Consider the following 21903-nt stretch of genomic DNA (forward strand, 5'->3'; position numbering starts at 1 on the left):
GGAGGAAGTGTCCAGTAACTTTAATTTTCAAGCCTGTGCTCTTCTCAAGGCATCAGGAAGGGACTACGGTTGTTACATATGGCTGGTGAGTAAGGGTCCTTTCCTAGCTGAGGGTCAGGAACTTGGGTCTTAGAAAACACTTATTAATTGCTTTGTGACAGGAAGAAATATACAAAAGAGAAGTGAGCCAACCCTGTGCAAGCTAAATTCTCCTTATTAGCTCTGTGTTACTTGAACTGGGGGACACTGTCTCGGAGATGCTAAGGAGAGTATGGTGTCCAGATTATCTCAGAGCCAGGAAGAAGTTATTTCCTTTTTTGCAGCTCCTGGTAATCAAAGTGAAGGGTGGATAAAGACAAATAGAGTAAGTTATTTATGTGTGAGAAAACTCTGAAAATTCCTAAATGCACTCTGAAATCTTCTCAGCTTCCTCTCGATTCCATAAAATTGTCCCCGTAATCAGATAAGTGAGTCTTTGATTTCCCACCCCCCCCCTTACTATATCCTATATTGAATTATGCTCTTTGTCTTTTTAAAGTTACTACATTTTCCTCCCATTCTAGCTGTGGTGCTAACTACTCTAGCACAGTATTTCTTGGATTGCTATCACAGTTTTTAACTGGTCTCCCTCTCTCCAGGATTTAACCCTCCTATCCATACTGCATACTGCTTTCAGGTCACATATCTTACGCACAGAGACTGGAAAGTATAAGAGATGGAATCATTGGCTATTTATGTAGCTAGTATTCAGGTATATCATATCACTTCTTTTTGAATTTAGAATTTTATTTAATTTTTTTTTTTTTATGTAGCAAGTTCTTATTAGTTATCCATTTTATACATATTAGTGTATATATCACTTCTTTGGCTTCATTTTCTTAATTTGAAAAGGAAGAGGTTCAACTAGATCAGTGGTTTCTAAACCTTACAACAAATCTAAATAATCTGTAGACATTAACAAATTTAGATTATTTCCCCCTTCATAACCCCGAATTACTCAACCATGCATAGACTGTAAGCATTTATAATCTTTTAGAGATCTACAGATGATTCTTATGTAGCTGGACTAGGTTTGTCTGCAGATTAGCATTGTTAGGAAAGATGATCAGATCCTTATCTTTCAGTTCTTACCTTCTAGGTATTTACAAATGCAATTTTCTTACTCAGGAACATACAATGGCTCTGTATTGCCTTTTAAAAAATGTCTGAACTTGTCAGACAGGTTTTCCGACCTTTCAAAATATATTTATTCACTTTACCATTAATCTCTCTAAAGCATGATTTCAGCTTCATTAACAAACATTTACTTGCATTCCCCCCACTCACACTTTCTTGCTATTGTGTTTCTTTATTTCTTATTTTCCCTGTAGTGTAATTCTTTCCAAGGTTTCTGTCTCATCTCACACATTTAACTTAAGCTCCTAAAATGTAAGGACTGACTGTTTTCTTATCTTCTTCATGGTGCTCATACAGCATTTGACTGGGGAGTAGTACATTAAATTCACACTCATGGCTGCCTCTTTAGCTAGGCAGGATGACCTTACTTGTTATTGAATTGGAATCAGGACATCATTAGATAATAGATATGATAAACTGAAAAGCAGTAGACAAAACAAGTAAAGTGACTCAATAAACATAAACTAATGAGTTTGGTTGCCATTGTTAACTAATTAACAACTATAAGGAAAAAAATGTTAGCATAGGGAGAAACAAGTTTCTCTGGGAGCATATTGCTCTGACACTCAGTCTAGTCTTAAGCATCAGGGAGAATTTCCTAAAGAAAATGCCATGTCATCTGAGACCTGAAGATAAACAGGAAGCAGTTGAGAAATAGAAAGGAATGTTGGGTGTGAGAAACTGTACACATAAGGATCCCTAAGTAAAGGCTTTGTAGAACCTGAAAGAAAGATAAAGTGTTTAAAATGTAATGAGCAAGGTGGGTATAGTAGCAGAGGATGAGGCTGAATGAGAAGACCTAGATTAGATTAAGCTGAGACATTTCATGGTTACGTCTGGATTTTTAGAACACTGACTTTGCTTCATTGAGAAGAACAGATTAGAAGGGGACAAGAGTGGATTTATCAGACTCTTAGAGTAATTAAACAAGAAAGGATATTGGCCTGAACTAGAGTATCAAACAGTTAGAGAGGGAGAAGTAGTCAGATTCTGCAAATATTTAGCAGATAAAATCAATAAAGTTTGAAGTGAGATGGAAAATAAGATATAAAGAAAGCAGAAGAGGTTCAGTATCACCAGCTTTTACTGATTTGGTGCACTTGACTGTAAGATACCATTAACTAGTACATATAGGGAATGAAGCAGGTGATGAAAAATGAGAAGTTCAGCTTTTAAAAGTTGAGTGTAATGAGTTTGTGGGATACAGAGAAGGGATGAATATATGAGCCTCAATTTGGGGATCCACCTTTGGGCTGAATCTATAAATTCAGGGATAATTTATTTATTATTTAAAGCTAATAACTGAAGATATGTGAATGTGTAGATAATAAGAGGATGTAAAGTAAACATTCTTTGGTTTTATTGTTTACCATATTTCTCCCAGTACCACTTATTCAGTCAACACTCAACCTGTTGAAGGCAGAAATAAATAAAATTGAAACCCAGAATTCAGTCAGAGTAAACATTTCATAGATTAACCTGCATGTTATTCATAATTCTTCAATCTTTCTGTTCTGACATGTGTATACTCTAGTGTAAGACCAGTGTTTCTGCCACCTTTTCTAAGAAGAAGCATTTTGTGACCTCATCTGCAGAAATTTACCCAGTCTTTTCTGAGTCCCTGAATCACTTTCTATTCTCTTAAGTAACTCTTTACCAAGTATCATGTAAAGTAGTTTGATGATTTGAGTGGGGACTCGATTCTGAACCCCTGAGTTTGAATCCCTTCCTACCCTCTTACTAAACATGGTGTACTATTCACACAATTTGGATCAAATATTTAACTAACTTCTCTGTGTCTGTTTCCTTTACTATATAATAGAAATATTAATATACATGTTACATGGAATTTTTATTAACTTTAACTTATAAGATTCATATGAAGAACTTGAGACCAGTGGGGCCTCAATGAATATCAACTATTATTACTGAAGCTGTGCTATGCTTAACTTTATAGAATACGGTGTAAGAACAGAATTTGAATCCTAATTTGTGTGATCTGGGCATTTTATTTAAATGATCTGTAAAATAGGGAAAATATTAACCATCTCATTGGATTATTGTGAGGGTCCATCATATTAATATTTATAAAGTATTTAGTACAGAGACTTCTAAATAATAAAAATATTGTATATTGCTTTAAATGTATTTCTTTTTAAATCCTAAATGCATAATAGATGTTAGCTGTTATTAAATGAACTGATATTGGGTAACTTTTTATTCATGCTTTGTAATGTCCATGTTTCTTTCTCATAATATTTGCCCAATAAACATTTACTGAAAGAATACTTCAAGACAATAAGAACAATGAGGCTGGTGCTTCTGGGGCAAAGTTCTTGTTCAATGTCTTGGTGCATTTTTTTTTAGAATATATCATTTTGTGTCAAGACTATCTTTATATCTAGATGAACTTTATAACTGTCTTTGTAGATTTAATTAAGTATTGATGAGATACCCTGCCTTCCCATGCACTATCCATTCAAATAATACATGTGGTATTACAATAAAATACTTATTAATTTGACTTCCTTAATCACCCACAAAAGTTCTAATTATCCCAGACAGTAATATATTAACCTGGTGTCATATTGATCTACCATATTGAAAGATCAGTCATCAGATTATTTTCAAGTCTGAATTTTTTATTGAGACAAGATCAAGTAAAAGGAAGCTTTGTATTTCTGACAGAAGACACACGCAACAAAAACCCACTTAAGATTTTGGAATCTGTGGGCAAAGAGCTCATTACTGGCGTTTTGGATGACTTGGTGGGAAAAAATGTCCTGAAATTGGAGGAAGAGGAGAAGAAAAAAATTTATAATGCCAAGCTTGAAGACAAGGCACGGGTCTTGGTGGACTGTATGCGACAGAAACGCCATGAAGCAGGTCAAATCTTTGTTCAAACCTTCCTAAACATAGACAAAAATTCCACCAGTATAAAAGGTAAGACTGGAATTATTTTCAAGGGATATCTTAAATTTTTCAGATCTACTTGGCTCCAAGGCTGCTCCACTGTCCTCTAAGTTCCCCATCCTCCTATTACTAAAGTATAATTTTCACTAAACCTATCATTGTCCTTTTAGAGGCCACCTTGTCATTTGTGGGAGGGCATCTAATTTCCAATTAGCTTAGAAGTTGAGTCCTTGTGTTTAGGTTGATCATAGAGATAGCTAATTGCAGAGACTTTGTAGTAAGGGATACCTGGAGTTGAACTCAGGTTTCTGTCACTTTGGACACTATGTGACTTCATTCAAGTTTCTTAACCTCCCTAAGCATCAGTATGAGCATCTGTGAAATGGGGACAATTTCAGTCACTTCATCACAGGCTTTGTAAAGCTAGGAACATAATGGCAGACACAGATTGAAAATTCCTAATATGTTAGCTCTCATCTGGAACTCTCCTCTGAACTCCAGATATATTTAGCTCTAGCTGCATATTCAACATTTCCACTTGAAGGTTCCACTGGCTTCACAAAGCTAAGATATATAAAATGAAACACTTTATTCTCCAGATCAAATCTATTACACTTCTTTCCCCTGTTTATCTCATTAGACAGGACTATAATCCACTGAGTTTCTTAATCCAGATCACAAATGTTTTCTTCACCAATGAATAATAGCTCTTAGCAGAGTGCCAGAGACATAGCAGGCATGTAATGAATATCGGATGAATAGGCAAATGAAGAACATGCATGTAATAAATATTAGTTTTCAGAATTATTTTTAGCTTATAATATTTAAATGTTTACTGTGCTTATTCATTTCTGTGAGTTACAAAATATGATCAGGAGAATACTTATTCAATATAAACTGTCCAATATATTAACATCTTTCAAAACTTCACTTTAAATGAATTATGAATATTACTAGAGTCTAAATATCCTCAGATCCAAGTTCACCAGTGATGGACTCAATTTGGTATAGAGTTTAACCTAAAATTCCAGACTCTGAACTCTGAACACTAGAGTTTATCAATAATAATAAGCAATAATAAACAACATGCAACATAACTGTAGAGACCTCACTATAGCAAATAAGCTTTTTCAATAATCCCTTCTCTATGGAGAAGAGACACTCCCACCAGCAGGAAGTATACACTAGTCTAATAGATGTCCAAGATTGTGGCCTAGGCTATGTTATCATTAACGTTTAAGTTGGTCCTTGTGCAGGTTTATTACTTTCTCTTAAACCTGGGATGGGATAAAAACAATTTGGATTTAAAAACAAAATAAGAGAACAGACTTGTGGTTGCCAAGGGGGAGGGGTGTGGGGGAGGGATAGATTGGGAGTTTAGGGTTAGCAGGTGCAAACTATTACATATATAATGGATAAATAACAATGTCCTACTGTATAGCACAGGGAACTATATTCAATATCCTAAAATAAGCCATAAAGGAATAGAATAGAATAGAATAAAATAAAATAAATAAAAACAAGATCAGAGATAATTCAACAAATGGGAATCAGAATTGAAATAAGGGGAACTCCAAAATGATTTTAGCAACCCCAGGAACTAGAATGAACTTTAAACTGAAATAACCTATCCCATTAGCAGAGTCTGTGGCAGGCAGGCAGCAGGTATAGACCGTTTCATGAAGTATCCAGTAGCCCCCTGAGTTCTACTGTACATGGAACCTCCAGAGGAATCTCAGGACACCTAGAGTATACTGGCCCAGGAGAACAGGAAGCTTGGTGAGTGGGGCTATTAGAATATGTAAAAGCCCTAGCCAGGCCTTTTGGGCATGGATATAATTCAGAGGGTTCTTAATGAGATACTGAGGAAATGGAGTGGAGGATAGGAAGAATCTAAGCTATTTGTTTCAATTATTTAGCAGTATATGTACATACTATGTGCCAAGCACTGTTATTCAGTCAGAGATAATTACTCAAGTTCCTACTTGCCAAGGGAGAAGGACTTGTCTTATCTAATATCAGTATCTTTAGTTTTGTTTCAGTTTAAGAGGTTTCTTGAGCATTTCATTAGGTAACAGATAAAACTCAGATATTAAAGTTTTTATCTAATCTGCTTATTTTCTTATTTCTTTTTGCTGTGCTCTCAGGCCCATGGGTACTCCTTTTGAACAGCAGGCTACACTACATTACACTGTAATGAAATGATTCAGTTTCATGATAATTTTACCATTAGCCATAAGATAGTCTAATTTTCAGTTTTCTCTGTAAATACTGTATCTATATATAGACATATAATGGTCATTAGGAGATGACATTTATTAAATTCAAGAGTACACCAAACTTGTAAATGACCTGGAAATAGGAGACTTTCAATGACAAAACATACCCTCTGACCAGGGACTATCCCAAGATCCTGGACTTCTTCACATTGGCAAAATCTTCTGGAGTAGGAAAGGAGAGTATGTGTCAGTACTTTACAGAAATAAATGTTAAGACAGTTTGGTAGACTTAAAGACATACCATTATTTGCTGCATCTCCAGAGCTTACATTTTTAGCATACTTTTTAGAAAGACATTTATAAAAAAAATATTATTTAAAAACTAATGGAAACAAATAAATGAAATTGAAAAAATTATAAAGTTTAAAAACTGAAAAATTTACAGAAGATAATATTGCCTTTCTAATTAAAATAAAATAAAATAAGAGACTGTCTTGGTTTGTTCATGTAAATGAACATAAAGGTTTATTCCTTTCATAGACAAAAACCTTGTTATGTTAGGTCTTGATAAACCTCTTCTGATTTTTGTTTGAGGAATCTCTTCCTTCCTTCTCTAAGGGAGGGCTCTGGACTTTCCCAGTCTCTTGCACAATCTTAGTCAAATGAGGCCAAACAGTTTCAGAAAATATTACATTTCTCATTTCCAACAAGGAGAAGTTATTTCCTCACATTTTAAAACATGGGTTGAAAATTTAGGGCTGGTTATTCAGCACTTTGGAGGCAAGGACATTCAGAGTAATGTAGCATCTCTGACAAAAAAATTGTACCTTCGACACTGGATGCAATACTATGATTAATGCATAGCATTTCTCCTTTAAATAGCTGACTTCACAACTCGGTGAATCATTGAAGCCTATCTCCTCTGGAAAGGTTAAAAATTCACGCTGAGGTTGCTGAAAAAATAATACCTGGTTGGTACAGGATTTAGGATTCTATTAAGTATTTGAGTGTGTATGTGTCTGTGTTTGTTGTGTGAATTAGGAGTGGACTTGGGATGTCATATTACCCAATATGATAGCTACTGGGCACACGTGGCTTTTAAGTGCATAAATTGTGGCTAGTAACAGGTTAAAATGATACTATTTTGGATATATTGTTAAACAAAATATATTATTAAATTAATTGATTCTGTCTGTTTATATTCAATGTGGACATTAGAAAATTTTAAATTGCAGTGCCCTTCCCACCTGCAGCTGAGGCCAAGTCAGGAAAGAGCAACAGGCATCTAAAAGCACAGGAAGGCAGAACCTGTGAGATCTGACCTCAGCTCCATCCCCAAGAAGTCAAGTGGTCCGACCCCTGAGGGACAGACCCCAACAGACCCCCACCCACCAGTTTTTTTCTCCAATGTGCATAGATCAGATCAAGATGAAGGGAGGAGGCAAGACTCTATCACAACCTATGTGTTTGGGGTCAGGTGTCCCCCAACAGGTTTGTCTGTGTTTGCACCTTGTCCTGTGTCTGAGGTGCTGTGGCTGTATCCTCCTCCTGCCCTGGGATATTTGTATCTCCTGGCTTTGTAATAAGTGCTGCATACTCTCAAAAAAAAAAAGAAGTGACTCAATGTGAGTGTGACTTAATTCTATTTCTAGTAGATAGCACTCTGATAAATATTTACTAAATGTACTCTTGCTCAGAGACAGTAGAAAGTCCACACAGATGAGTAATACCCTAGAGTAAAACCACTGGAAAAATCAAACTGTTTTCATGAGTGAAGGGAAGGCTAACTTTGACCCTAAATCATTAAGGTGTCTTCTTCATAATATCAAAATCTATTATTGCATTTTTGAGTGGATCTGTTTTTACTACCAAGGATTTCTCCCTTCTTTCCCAGTCGTAATACATCTGTCTCCTCACACACAGGTTAGATACAACTATAACCCAACATGTTAAAAATCTTTTTCCCAGGATAACCCTTTTCTGTCAGTTTTCTTAGGTGATAACTGGGTCACATAGTCAGATATCACAATTTATATTATGTGATGTATTCTGCAGCTCCTGAGGAAATCGTGACTGGACCAGATGAGTCAGCAGAAACTACAGATACCCTCAAGCTTTGCCCTCATGAAGAATTTCTTAAATTGTGTAAAGAAAGGGCTGAAGAGGTACTGTGCTCTGTACAGGAAAGAGAGGAAGAGAGAAAAACAATTGCTTTCACTAATTACACAATTTCTTAAAGCATTAGTTACAGAGTGGCAGGGTGGGACAGTGGATTCATTTTTCATAGATGCTTTGAGCAGGAAGAAATCACATGGCTTCACACAGATTCCAATTCTCTTTCAACCTTATGATAAAATACAAGTCTCTCACTTTTTTCATTTATTTGTTGTCCTATATATTTGAGATTTATTAGAATTTTAGCTGTAGTCATAGAATCAAAATATTTATAAGATAACATGGCTGAGTAGTAATTGTTTGCATTCCAGTTAAAAATTATTAACACCTGCAAAACATTATAAATTAAAATAGTACCAGAATGGGCTTCCCTGGTGGCACAGTGGTTGAGAGTCCGCCTGCCGATGCAGGGGACACGGGTTCATGCCCCGGTCGGGGAAGATCCCACACGTCGCGGAGCGGCTGGGCCCGTGAGCCATGGCTGCTGAGCCTGCACATCCAGAGCCTGTGCTCCACAATGGGAGAAGCCACAACAATGAGAGGTCCGCGTACCGCAAAAAAAAAAAAAAAAAAAAAAAAAAATAGTACCAGAATAATGTTACCCAAGGCAAAGGATCTTTATTTTTAGCTGGAGTCAATGGCAAATATCTCCTGGTTTTTACAAAATTTGATCTGAAACCTTATTGTTAAGAAAGATTTGACTAGGTGGAGAAGAAAGAGGAGAAGGAGAGGGTAGGAATTGTTCTAGTCTCCTGAAGATTCTCGAGTAACCATCACAAATATAATCTGGATCATTGTCTGGGCTTTTGAAAAATAATTCCCTTCCAATTTGTACTTCTTTCTATTATCAATTCAATCCATTACTAAAAGAGAGAAGACAGTGTCTTCTGGTACAGAATAGGAGAGAGGACATTTATGCAAGCCCTTAAAAGCGACAGTGATTGGTGTATGAGGGTTTAAGAGAGATTTAGGTAAATCAAACTCACTGCATATCAATTTCCTGCAGATCTATCCAATAAAGGAGATAAAGGCCCGCACTCGTCTGGCTCTCATCATATGCAATACAGAGTTTGATCATCTCCCTCTCAGGAATGGGGCTGCCCATGACATCATGGGAATGAAGGGGCTGCTTGAGGGCCTTGGCTACAGTGTGGATGTGGAAGAGAAACTCACAGCCAGGGTAAGGGCCCCTCACCCACCCCAAACACATACATATTCAACACATATCTTCCTACTAACAAGTGAACTTTATAATATTAAGCAAATAACTTTAACAACCATAGGTCTCATTTGTGTGTGTTGTGTGTGTGTGTGTGTGTGTGTGTATCTAATTGTGTGAATGTGTGTTACAAAATAAAAATATTAAGACAGGTGAAATCTATATCTCTTTAGATCTCCAAATATCCTCAGTTCCATAAAACTGTACAAAAAGTGATTGGCATATGTACCCACAAAATTCTTAATTCTGAAGTGGGATGATTGAGATTCAGCCCCAATATTTCCCAGAAAATTCTGGAGTAATGAATGTTAGCAGGAGTGTGATCACCATATAAATACTGAATCCTGACTGTTCCAGGGGCTATTTTGGCATTGGGGATGGGTCTGTAAATGAGACAGAAAGTTCCCAGCTCACACTGATCTAGGTTCACTTGGTGGGGGGTGATCAAACTATAAGCAAAACAGAACATTTCAGATATTTGATGTATCTGTGTGTCTCTAAGATTGAAAAGAAGTGAAAAGGAAATGAAAAGGAAACATAAGAACAAATTGGTGAGTGAGGAGTAATAATGTTTGATGGGATGGCCAAGAAAGACATTTTGAGGAGGTAATACGGGATGTGACACATGACTATCAGAGACAAGATAACTCTGGAAAGATGTGAATGAAATATATTCCAAGCAGGCATGACTACAAGTGAAAAGTCTGAACCTAATATGAAACTGGCACTTGAAAAGTACAGAAAGACCAGTGTGACTAGAGCCTAGAGGAGGAGGAAGAATGTCAGAAGGGAGAAGTATACTTATGTCACAAGTTTTATTTTATTCTAAGTATGGTGGGGAGTGCCTTAGAAGGGAAGTGGTATGATACATTTATTATTCAAGGTTTTTATTAAGTAATGAGAGAAAATACAGAGATGAAAATGAAAGTATATAACGACAATAAGCAAATGTAAAATGTATTAAGAGGACAGGTTATATAATGTCAGAAGGAACAAAAAGTTGAACCCATTGATCCATTATAGAAATAAAAATAAAACTATCATCAAGTAACCACTATGTAAAGCCACCATGATTGGAACGTTACAGATGTTTCTTATACTGATCATAATAAATAGGAGGTCAGTTTAATTTTAATGCTTGTCCTGTTAAAGTAACACCTTGCAGTCTTTTTCAGGATATGGAATCAGTGCTGTGCAAATTTGCTGCCTGTGAAGAGCACAAATCTTCAGACAGCACATTCTTGGTGTTCATGTCTCATGGCATCCTGGATGGGATCTGTGGGACTATGCATAGTGATGAAAACCCAGATGTGCTACCTTATGACACCATCTTCCGGATATTCAACAACCGCAATTGCCTCAGTCTAAAGGACAAACCTAAGGTCATCATTGTCCAGGCCTGCAGGGGTGGTAAGTTCTGAGATGAAAAATCCAAAAGTCATAAAGGTGTTTGCAGAGGATTGTAGTATGTTTTGTTTCTAGGGGAAACAATCTTAAACCCCATCCAGTGAAAATAAACTAAATTGAATTATTAGGAAATTCCAATTAGGGGGCTGGTATCATGAGACTCTGTTTTGTTAGCTGAGAAATTTCTGTTCAATTTGATTCAAGGTAAGTGGTGAAGGAGATCACCAGAATTCTCAAATCAAAGTTAAACAAAAATATTCCAACCTTGGAATGAAATCATTTAAATGACAACTTTACTTGTAAATGTTTTACAGACATTCTGACATTCTCTGGCTTGAGAATAATTTCATTTGAAAGTCAGGCTATTATGTGATAGCAGTATCTTTTTTTTTTTCTCATATATTATTGAAAGGGAAATGAATAAGGAGATGAGGGAAACTGGGATTGCAGTGACATTTTTCTTTGCTTTTTTTCCCTGACTCCCAGTTCCCTTTTAGCTTTTTGGAACAGTGTTTGAAGATGAAAAGCCAAAATAATTTAGCTATAAAATGATAACTATGCTCTGAAATTATGCAGATAAGGCTTTAACTTCTTTGTTATTCTCAGCAAGTGGGTTCTTCCAGTTCTAAAATGCTGTCACTATTAATTGGCATGTTGCTCAACAACACAAGAAAAAGGCAAACTGTTGTATGTGGGGTGGAGATACACCTGTATGTGTGTATGTATGTGTGCACATGTGTGTGTGAAACTGGTTAGAATAAACATTGTAAAAGAATGAGGTGGGCAATTGTAATAGTCATACTGAGGGAGACACGAAGTGTGTAGGAAATTGATGTCTCTACAGCAAATCATGGGGAATTGTGGGTCAGTGACTCTCCAGCAGCCTTGGCAGACAGCTCTTCACAGTCACCTGAGAACCTGGAGGAGGATGCCATTTACAAGACCCATGTGGAGAAGGACTTCATTGCTTTCTGCTCCTCAACCCCACGTATGTGTCTTTCAATTGCAGACATGGATTTGTGGGTCTGAGGCTACCTCTGAAGATTCTAAAAAAACAAGATAAGCTCTGGGCAGCAATTATTTGACGCAAATTTTGAATGCTGTCAATATATTTTACTTATTCTTCACTTTTAAAAATTGACTTTTATTATATGTTGCACTTTACAGACAAAGGTATAGTAACCATTAAAACAACCTAATACAAGAAAATCCCTTTACCATCACACTAGTTAAAAACAAATGATTGATTCAGTTTTCTATTAAATCCATTCAACATTTTGAGTAGAGTTTTTATGGATCTAGGGACTGATGGCCATTTCTCAAAAATTATCAACTCCAAGCCATTTTCTCCATATTTCCCATCTGGTACTATTTAGAGTGGTATCCCAGCAAGAAGGTGGATGCCCTTTTAAAGGAAGAAGAAAATGATACAATGGGACTTATTAGGCCTACTATTAGGGGAACAGTATCTAGTCCTTGAACTTTAGGTAATCATCTTGAGAAGCCTTATATCTGAGGGTTTCTAATTTACATATTTTTAAGTACTTTTACCACTTTATGGAGGTATAATTAACATAAAAAAAGCTGCACATATTTAATGTATACAGTTTAATGAGTTTGGAGATAAGTATATACCTGTGAAATTATTACCACTATCTATACCAAAAACATTTCCCTTCCCTCCAAAAGTTTCATTAGATCTTTTTATTTATTTTGTTTACTATATTGTGAAAGACATCATGGTATATAATCTGTAAACAATCACCTATGTGAACATGAGGAAATTCTTTAATCCTTCTGAGCTTCTATTTTTCATCTGTAAAATGGGATAATTACAATTATCTCTCAAGCCTCCTTTAAAAGCCAAATGAATAAGCATAAGTCACAGAGTAGAAAGTCAATTCCCAAAATACAAGGTAATCACTATGCAATGACCTGCAGTTTTGATGAGCTGCTTCTTTAGTTCAACTTCTTTATGGAAAGTGAGTTAATGAAAGGTTGTAAGTTCTTCCCCTAAACATGTCAAGATAATTCCCAAGCTATGTTTTAAAAGACAAAAAATATAAAAAAAAAAAAAAAATGGTGAAGGCCACAGCCCAAGGCTTACCACTCCTTATCGTCATAGATAATGTGGCCTGGAGAGACATCACAAAAGGTTCTCTCTTCATTACTCAACTCATCACATGCTTCCAAAAATATTCTTGGTGCTGTCATCTAGAGGAAGTATTTAGAAAGGTAAGCTCCTCTCTCCTTTTCTAATCATGTATTTGTTCAGGAAGACTTTACTATTATTTGCCTTTCAAGTGACAATGACAGATTTTTGTCAGACAAACAAAAGTAGAGTGGTACTGGTTTCTGTAATCCATGTGTTTAAAATCTGATTTACAAAAAGACTATGTTAATGCACCACAGCAAAAGATCAAAATAGAACAAAATATTATAACATGTGAGCTTGTGTGTTATGGGCTATAAGTTCTTAAAATTCAAAGAATGGAAAGTATTTTGGATTAATTTTCACTGCTTCATTTATTCAATAAATATACATTGGGTGGTCTACTTGGTAATGGGTTATATCTTCATGACACAGGGGTAAATGAGACATATGTGACATAAGGCTACCTAGAACTAACATTCTTGTGAGAGAGATGGGTACTGAATAAGTAGTCCAACAACAACAATAAAAAGTGTGTGATACAGGTTGTGATAGGATCCAAAAGAGAAAGTCCTAGGACACATGAAAGAGAATGTAGGAGAAAAATTCTTTGAATAGAGTGGCCCAGAAGGGAAGACTTGATACTTCTTCCCCAACTCAGGACATTCCTTATTTACCCCTTCCTTTCTAATTTATTTTCCTCCAATAGCTCTTACTACCACCCACCCAGTATATATTTTGTTTGTTTATTACCTGTATTTACTCACTTGCATGCAAGCTCATGAAGGCAGGGATTTGTTCAACACTCAACAAGCTGGAAGGGAGAAATTAATATTCACTGAATAAATAAATGTATGAATGAATGAATAAATGTCCCTCCTTTTTTAGGGAGAAAAGTATTGGTATTAAGAACATGGGAAAGTGTGGTCATTTTTAAACTAAAACCATAAAGAACAATAGCACTCCCATGGGAAAAGAAGGATATACCTTTAGTAAATTGGAGGAGATTGCATTGTAACCTGAGTCACAGAGACTGTGACTAGGAGCTTAGGAAGTTAAGTCCTATTGGATGAATAGGATTTAGACATACTTTCAAGGGAATTCCTCAGAAGAGATTAGAAATGGTGGATCTAGGTAAGTAGGATCTCATTGATCAGTCTACAGAAAAATACTTCAGAGCTCATCTTGATGGTGAATGTGAATATTGCTTATCATTCAGGCTTTAAGGACAAAATCCTGGGATTTTAACCTTATTGAATTGAGGAGTTAACCTTGTTAGAGTTTGAAGATAGATGATCTCTGAGGTCCACTTTTCATGAACGAACACCAAGGGATAATTAATCATCAGATCTGTAGATCAGAAGTGGAAACTAGAAAAAAAATGCAGTTTGAAAAGACTTGAATTAGGCATGAAGTGTGTATTTTGAGATAAAGAGCATATTCTGACAGTAGGTGTCATTTCTAAGAGGTAGGGTAGCAGTGACAGGGAATAAGAATGTCCAAGGGCTTGGTTCCATCAATCCTAGGAGCACCCTTCATTCGAAGAATTTTTTGGCTCATTGTGCAAAACATTTTTTGAGAATGCATAAGAGGTACGTATCAGCCAGAACCTCTTTTTGTTTTTAGGTACAAAAAGCATTTGAAAAACCAAGTGTTAAAGCCCAGATGCCCACCATTGAACGATTCTCCATGACAAGATATTTCTACCTCTTTCCTGGCAATTGAAAATAGTAAGTATCAAGAGTTTTTGTTGGCAGGCAAAATAAGTGGGACAGTGATATTAGTAGTGAGGTCCAATGACCAATGACAGCCTATTGCTTTAGTGGTCAAATTAGTAAATTAGCATTCCTTGTTGATGTAGTTTGTTGATTAGTTGCTAATTTTTACCTTATTTATATGCATCTGGATCCACCCCCCCCATCTCTACAATCATCAATCAATAAATCAATCAACCAAGAAGGTAAGCCAAATCAAGACAGAAAGTAATAAACAGTGAAGGACACAGGGTAACAATTATTAGCATAGACATGTACTCATGCTTCCATTATTACTTATATTCATGTCTCTCTCTCTCTCTTTCTTTCTCTCTCTCTCTCTGACACACACACACACATTATTAGTTACCAAATATTGCCTCAGATTAAAAAAAAAAAAAACAGAAAAAAGAGGTGACTGTAGAGAAAGCAGGACTGTGGTCCTCTGAGTGCAGGTGTCATATTACTGATACTGAGCCACCATTACTATACAGTATAAAATGCACCCTGGAAGAGTTTGTGTCAATGAAGACTCTGGTTCTCTGACTGTTCTCACAGTGTAGATCACAGAACATTCTGAGTCAGTTCTCAGATTCTTTTTTTTTTTTTTTTTTTTTGCGGTACAAGGGCCTCTCACTGTTGTGGCCTCTCCCGGCTCCGGACGCACAGGCTCCGCGGCCATGGCTCATGGGCCCAGCCGCTCCATGGCATGTGGGATCTTCCTGGACCAGAGCATGAACCCGTGTCCCCTGCATCAGCAGGCGAACTCTCAACTACTGCGCCACCAGGGAAGCCCCTCAGGTTCTTAATTACTGCTCAGAAACCCCTTCAATCACCCATATTAACACTTAAACAAAAAATTTTTGGTCAAATTATTTTAGAATGGGTTTATTGAGTTTAGACCCAACAATTATTTGCTCACTCATAACAGCTTTATATCACACTATATTATAAGCATATTATTAATCTCCATCTCAGAAACATAATTAAGATTATATTTTATAGTAAATTTTATCTCAATTCTTGAAATATTTACCCACCATCTTCTACCCCTGGTTTCTGACACCCTGGCTACATAAATGCATAGATACTTCAGCAGAATAGCTTTGACTGCCTAATTAGTCCAATAGAACCATATTTGGGGATTGAATTATTTATTTGACTAATATTTATCAAGCACTTTCTATGTTCCAAGTTCTGTTCTAGATGCTTGGAATGTACCAGTGAACAAAATAAATGGAGTCCTTGCTCTCAGAAAGCTCATACTTTAGTGAGTGGAGACAAACTCTAAATACACAAGCAAGTTAATATATGTTAGAGAGTGGTAAGAGCTAATAAGAAGAAATAAAAAGGCTAAAGAGACACAAAAAGATGGATACCGGGGCTTCCCTGGTGGCGCAGTGGTTGAGAGTCCGCCTGCCGATGCAGGGGACACGGGTTCATGCGCCAGTCTGGGAAGATCCTACATGCCGTGGAGTGGCTAGGCCTGTGAGCCATGGCCACTGAGCCTGCACATCCGGAGCCTGTGCTCTGCAACGGAAGAGGCCACAACAGTGAGAGGCCAACGTACCGCAAGAAAAAAAAAAAAAAAAAAAGATGAATACCATACTGTTATAAATAGATTACTCAATAAAGGCTGCTTTGAAGTAATGAAGTGATTTGAAATCAGAACAAAGAATGGATAGAGTAAGGGAGTGAACCTTATGGCTCTAGTGGGAAATGAATCCCAACACCAGAAATAGGAAGTATGGATGCCCGGAGGCAGATGTGTGCTTAAGACTTTTAAAGTACTGCAAGAAGGCAGCTGGCTAGAGAATAAGAGTGGGAAAAATGTCAGGGTAAAATTCAGAAAAATGGTGAGAAGCTTGATCACATGGGCCTTGATGATCACATGGTAAATGTTTTAAAATCTTTTATCCTAAGTGAGATAGGAAACCCTTCAAGAGCTTTTGAACAGAGAAATGATATAATCTAACTTAGATTTTGCAAAGATCACTCTGAGTACTTTTTGATGAATAGACTACAAAGTCACAGATAGAAGCCAAGGGAAATGGCAAAAGCATATGGAAGAAAATCAAAGAAGAATCACAGTAAGGGTTGGATTGAAGGCTTCCAGGGGTCACTATCTTAACCGTCTGTTCTTTTTCTCTTCTTCAGAAAATCACAGGAAGTTCAGCTGTTTCAACTTCAAGAAGCACTTTTACCAGTACAGAACACACGTTTAACCTTTTGTCTTTCAGTTAAAATGAAAACAAATGAACTGTCTTTTTGGGGGGTCTTCTAATAGAGAATAGAATTTCAGTTAAAATGGTGGATGTATGGAAATGAAGTGGAAGAAGCAAACTGGATTTTCTAGTTTTATTGCATATAATATCTGCACTTCATTGAGTAAGGGGAACTGGTCATGACTTGCCCTCAGCAATAGGGTGAAAGGAGATGGTGCCCATCTGGAGACTCCCCCTCCCCATATCCTCAAGTCCATTCTCTAGTAGGTCTGTGTCTTTATTCCTGTCTTACCCCTAGGTTCTTCATGACAATTATTTTTCTTAGATTCCATATATATGCGTTAGCATACGGTATTTGTCTTTCTCTTTCTGACTTACTTCACTCTGTATGACAGACTCTAGGTCTATCCACCTCATTACAAATAGCTCAATTTCGTTTCTTTTTATGGCTGAGTAATATTCCATTATGGCTATGTTTTGTGGGGAGAAAGAGCTCAGGAGGAAGGAACGGGTGAGAGGAGAAGGAGCAATGAAGGGGGCACACACAAGACACAACTATTTTACTCTGAGACTGTAAGGGATGGAAGCTTGGGGCACAGTAATGAGTATGCTAACAAAGTGTTTTAGACAATACATTACAACTTCTTGGAAAAATGGAAAATTTAGAAAATCTGGACCTATGTTCTTAAATCTTTCTTGTTGATTTTAGGCTCTTCTTTGGACTTCTGGACTTGACCCAGAGTTCTCACCTAAATGTTACCTTGTCACAGTGAAAGGCCATGCAGTAAAAATGCAGAGCAACTTGAGTTTCCTCCATATTTCTGCTCTCTGTGTGAATTTTAGTTTATAACAGTGAGCAAACCAGATACAGTTTGTGCTCTCAATCTCTGCACAGAGAGTTGCCCTGTCAGCCCTGCCCATGGAAATAAAATTGCATTCTTTTACAGGTGTAATATGTTTTACTGCTATACATATTGAATATAATGTGTTTTTAAATTAGGTATTGATAAAAATGACAGGAAGTGAAGGCATCATCGATGATACAAAGACTAAACTGAGTCAGTCAACTCTCACTGACTTACAGTGAAGTTGCTTCACTTCTCTGGACCTCAGTTTCCCCATCCAAAAAAAAAAATTAGAGAATTGAACATCCATAAGTATTAGTCTAAGTGTGGTCCTCAGACTAGCAGCTTTGGCACCACCTCAGAAATTGTTAGTAATGTAAATTCATGGGCTCCACCCTGATCTATCAAAAAAGAATTTCTGGGAATGGAGTGCAAAAAGCTCTGCTTATCAAGCTTTTTCAGGAGATTCTTTTTAAAATCGAGAACCACTGGCCTGGAATAAGATATCTAAGCTCCTCTCTGTATCTAAAATCCTATCATTCTCACAGAGAAGAGACTACCAAAAGAAGATCCGGTCAACGTGGTGAAGTTAATGTCCAGGAACGTGCTTGATGGTATTTTTGATGATTTGATGGAAAATAAAGTGTTAAATAGGGGTGAGTTACAAAGATTAGGGGAAGAAGTGGACCACATTGTGAACAGGACTGGAGACCTGGTTGATGATCTCATTGAGAAAATGCAAATGGCAGGCAAAATATTTAAGGACCATTTCTTCAACCCCAAGAAACAACTGAGTTTAAGTGAGTATCTCAGTAAAGGGCTAGTAACTTGTTCTTTATCTATTATCCTCATGCAGTTTTTGTCTTTGTATTTCTTTTTGCAGGTGGATAATATACTATTCACATTTCTAGCACCTTCTTTGCCTGACTGTCTATCTTATTTACTGCCACAAAATGCCCTGATCTACCCAGTCCCTGTTCCATCATCCCCAGTCTGACGCAGATTAGGCGATGAGTAAATATTTGTTAAAGGAATAAATGGTGCTGGTGTTGTATTAAATTAAATGATAGTCTTTAATTAATCTGTGCTACTCTGGCCATACACTGTGGCCTTTAGAGTCATTCCCAGATATAGAATGATCAGTAGAACAAAATCCACCATCTTATTCTTAGCTGTGGATTACCCAAGGAAAAAATCTCTGAGAACCTGTATTTCTCCTTGTTAAAGGAAGACAAAGGGAAATTGAAAGTTTGAGGAACATAGACGTGTTCTTCTCTCTAGAGCATGTATTGGCACACTTTTTCTTTGATGAGCCAGAGATTAAATATTTCAAGCTTTTCGGACCATATGGTTTCCGTAATAATTACTCAAGTCTGCTGTTGTAGTATAGAATCAGCGATAGAAAGTAAGTACAAAATAAGTGTGGATGTGTTCCAATAAAACTTTATTTACAAAAATAGGTGTCAGGCTGAATTTGGACAGTGGGCCATAGTTTGCTGACCCCTAGTTCAGAGTAAAATTATACATCAGTATATCCCCAATTCTTGGAACACCCTCTGAGACTATTTTGCTATTGTTGAAAGACTAACTTTTGTATAACAATGTATTTTTCTTCCTCATAATGAAAAGTGCTATTTCAGAAAACCTTGATTAATGAATTTGAATATTCCTTGAATTACAGAAGAGGAAGATAATGAGCTCTTTTTTGTTTCAGAGAAAATCTGCCTCCTCTTTCATTTGGCACAAAGTTACAGTTTTCTAAAACAAACCTGGAACTTAGAGAATGGGGCAAATCTCCATGCTCCACAGAGTAGTCAGCCCCATGCTGAGCATAGTCATTTCCTAGTCAGTGAAAGGGAAAGAGTTTGAAGTGTATAGGTTCTATAAACTTAGTTCTGCTAACAAATTTTATTTTACTATTATTTCAGGATCTCATCTGGAAACTGAGAATGATGAATCTGAGAGCACTGAATCATCTTCTTCTTTGACAGGTAACTGACTCCAAATTTCACATCTCAAGTGAAAACTCTTAGAACTCTAGTGCAGTTAGAAAGTATTTCCTTAAAAGCCTAGAAATTATATGTTCTCAGTCAGTTTTCATCTTTGGAAATAACCTTCAGAATAGAGCATTGATCCTTAAATTTTTTCATTCCACCTCAGAATCTGAAGATGAAAGTGAAAAAAGTAGAGATGAGGAAAAAGTTGAATCAGCCTAGGCATTGGCTCTCCCTCCAACAGGTAACTGCCCCCAAACCCAGTGGCTCATGGGAACCCTCATTCATTACTTGGGATAAGGCAGCTGTACAATGTCCCTACATTATAGTGGAAAGACCACTGAACTGAGGCTCAGAAAATCTGGCTTATTTCTCTCCTCTGCACCTAACAAAGTCCCTTAAAAGTAAGGTTAACATTTACATCCCTGATATTCAATTCTCCTAAGAATGTAGAAGTTGAAAGTGAAGATTATGAAACTGAGAAGAATGCTAGATTGTCCCAGGTATCTGTTCTAACTATGATAGGTAATATCATGGACACATAATGACATTATTAGAGCAAAGACAGATAAAGAAACTCCTTATGGTGTAGTGGAAAGAAAACTGAAGTAAAACCCAAGAAATCTGTAACACTGAGCCCATCACCATCACTGATTAACCATATTTGCTGGTATAACCAACGTTTCTGAGACTCACATTTTTAAATGGAGTTGATCACATCTTTGAAAGGATTCATAAAACATCAAAGATATAGGCAACTACCAACTGCACAAAACAGAATAAGGATGTGATTAAGAAAAACACATTAAAAAAAACAGCATGAGTCACACATACTATGTGGTCACCAAAGAATCTGATGAATTATTGGGCCACATTAAAGAACCATAGCATACATAAAAAGGGTAATGATAGTATTGTCTTCTGAGTACTATATTTTCAAAAGTTACAGAAAAACTTACAAAAGGAATAAAACATTTGTCATCTTTATTCATTGTTATATCCATTCATACATTATATATTCATATACTAATTGAAAATCTACAGTATGCTACTTTAATTACTGTGTTTATAGCAGTGAGCAAGATAAAGTTACTGCTTTCATACAGTGTAGTGAGGGCAGATATATAGTAAACGCTCAAAAAATAAACAGTATAATTTCAGGGGATGTACACAAGAAAGAGGATTAGGCCATAGAAAGCAATATTGTTGTTGAGGGTAGTGGTACACATGAGTCAGGGTGAACAGTTATGAGAACTCTTTTGAGATTATATTTCAGTATATAACTGAACAATAGGAAGGGAATTGTGCCAAACTTTAAGGCAAAAACATTCCATGGAAAGAGGAAACAAGAACAAGAGCTGTGAGTCAGGAAAGGTCTTGTCATGCAAAAGGGTAATAGAGAAGGCTGGTCTGGCTGGGGAGTAGGAAATGAGGGGCATATGGGTGCAGGAGCTGTCAGATACACTGGGACGGCCACAGTATGTGGGGCCTCTGAGAGAATGAAAAACAATTCGGATTTTATTTGCAATGCAAAGCCTTTAGAATTTTTTGAGCAGAGGAGTGATAAACATAGAATAGAAAATCTACTTGTAAGCTATTTAAGTGTTTCAGTTAAGAGATAATAGCTTTTAAGCTGGGGTTGCAGTAATAGAGATGATAACAAGTGGCTATATTTGGGATCTATTTTGGAGATAGAATCAACAGAAGCTACAGATGGATTGGGCTAATGAAAGAAATGAAGTATTTGTAGAGACATGAATAGACCTAGAGGCTGTCATACAGAGTGAAGTAGGTCAGAAAGAGAAAAGCAAATATGGTATATTA

General features: G+C 36.6%; 1 protein-coding gene and 1 pseudogene across 5 annotated transcripts; both read left to right on the plus strand.

Annotated features, from left to right (window-relative positions):
* LOC114887192 (caspase-13) lies at positions 1 to 18833 on the plus strand. 5 transcript variants are annotated; one of them, XM_029208672.1, is made up of 9 exons: positions 1 to 85; positions 3865 to 4119; positions 8364 to 8473; positions 9490 to 9663; positions 10878 to 11112; positions 11954 to 12097; positions 13235 to 13344; positions 14888 to 14991; positions 18634 to 18833. In XM_029208672.1, exons 1-8 carry the CDS (start codon positions 79 to 81, stop codon positions 14984 to 14986), a joined length of 1134 nt encoding a protein of 377 aa, XP_029064505.1. In that variant the 5' UTR covers positions 1 to 78; the 3' UTR covers positions 14987 to 14991; positions 18634 to 18833. The 5 variants fall into 5 exon arrangements, 3 of the variants coding, with proteins under 3 accessions (XP_029064505.1, XP_029064503.1, XP_029064502.1); XR_003791501.1 differs by lacking the exon at positions 13235 to 13344; XR_003791502.1 differs by lacking the exons at positions 13235 to 13344; positions 18634 to 18833 and adding an exon at positions 17173 to 17533.
* The window catches only part of LOC114887524, a 19087-nt pseudogene continuing 15798 nt past the window's right edge, over positions 18615 to 21903 (plus strand).

This window comes from Monodon monoceros, unplaced genomic scaffold (assembly GCF_005190385.1).
Source record: "Monodon monoceros isolate NGI ecotype Baffin Bay Population unplaced genomic scaffold, NGI_Narwhal_1 Super_Scaffold_7, whole genome shotgun sequence".
Taxonomy (NCBI): Eukaryota; Metazoa; Chordata; class Mammalia; order Artiodactyla; family Monodontidae; genus Monodon; species Monodon monoceros.

Bases quoted from the DNA above. Each gene is read 5' to 3' on its own strand.
- LOC114887192 (XM_029208672.1), top strand. The intron at 4,120-8,363 runs GTAAGACTGGAA...TGTATTCTGCAG, and splicing joins AAATTCCACCAGTATAAAAG to CTCCTGAGGAAATCGTGACT. The intron at 9,664-10,877 runs GTAAGGGCCCCT...AGTCTTTTTCAG, and splicing joins AAGAGAAACTCACAGCCAGG to GATATGGAATCAGTGCTGTG.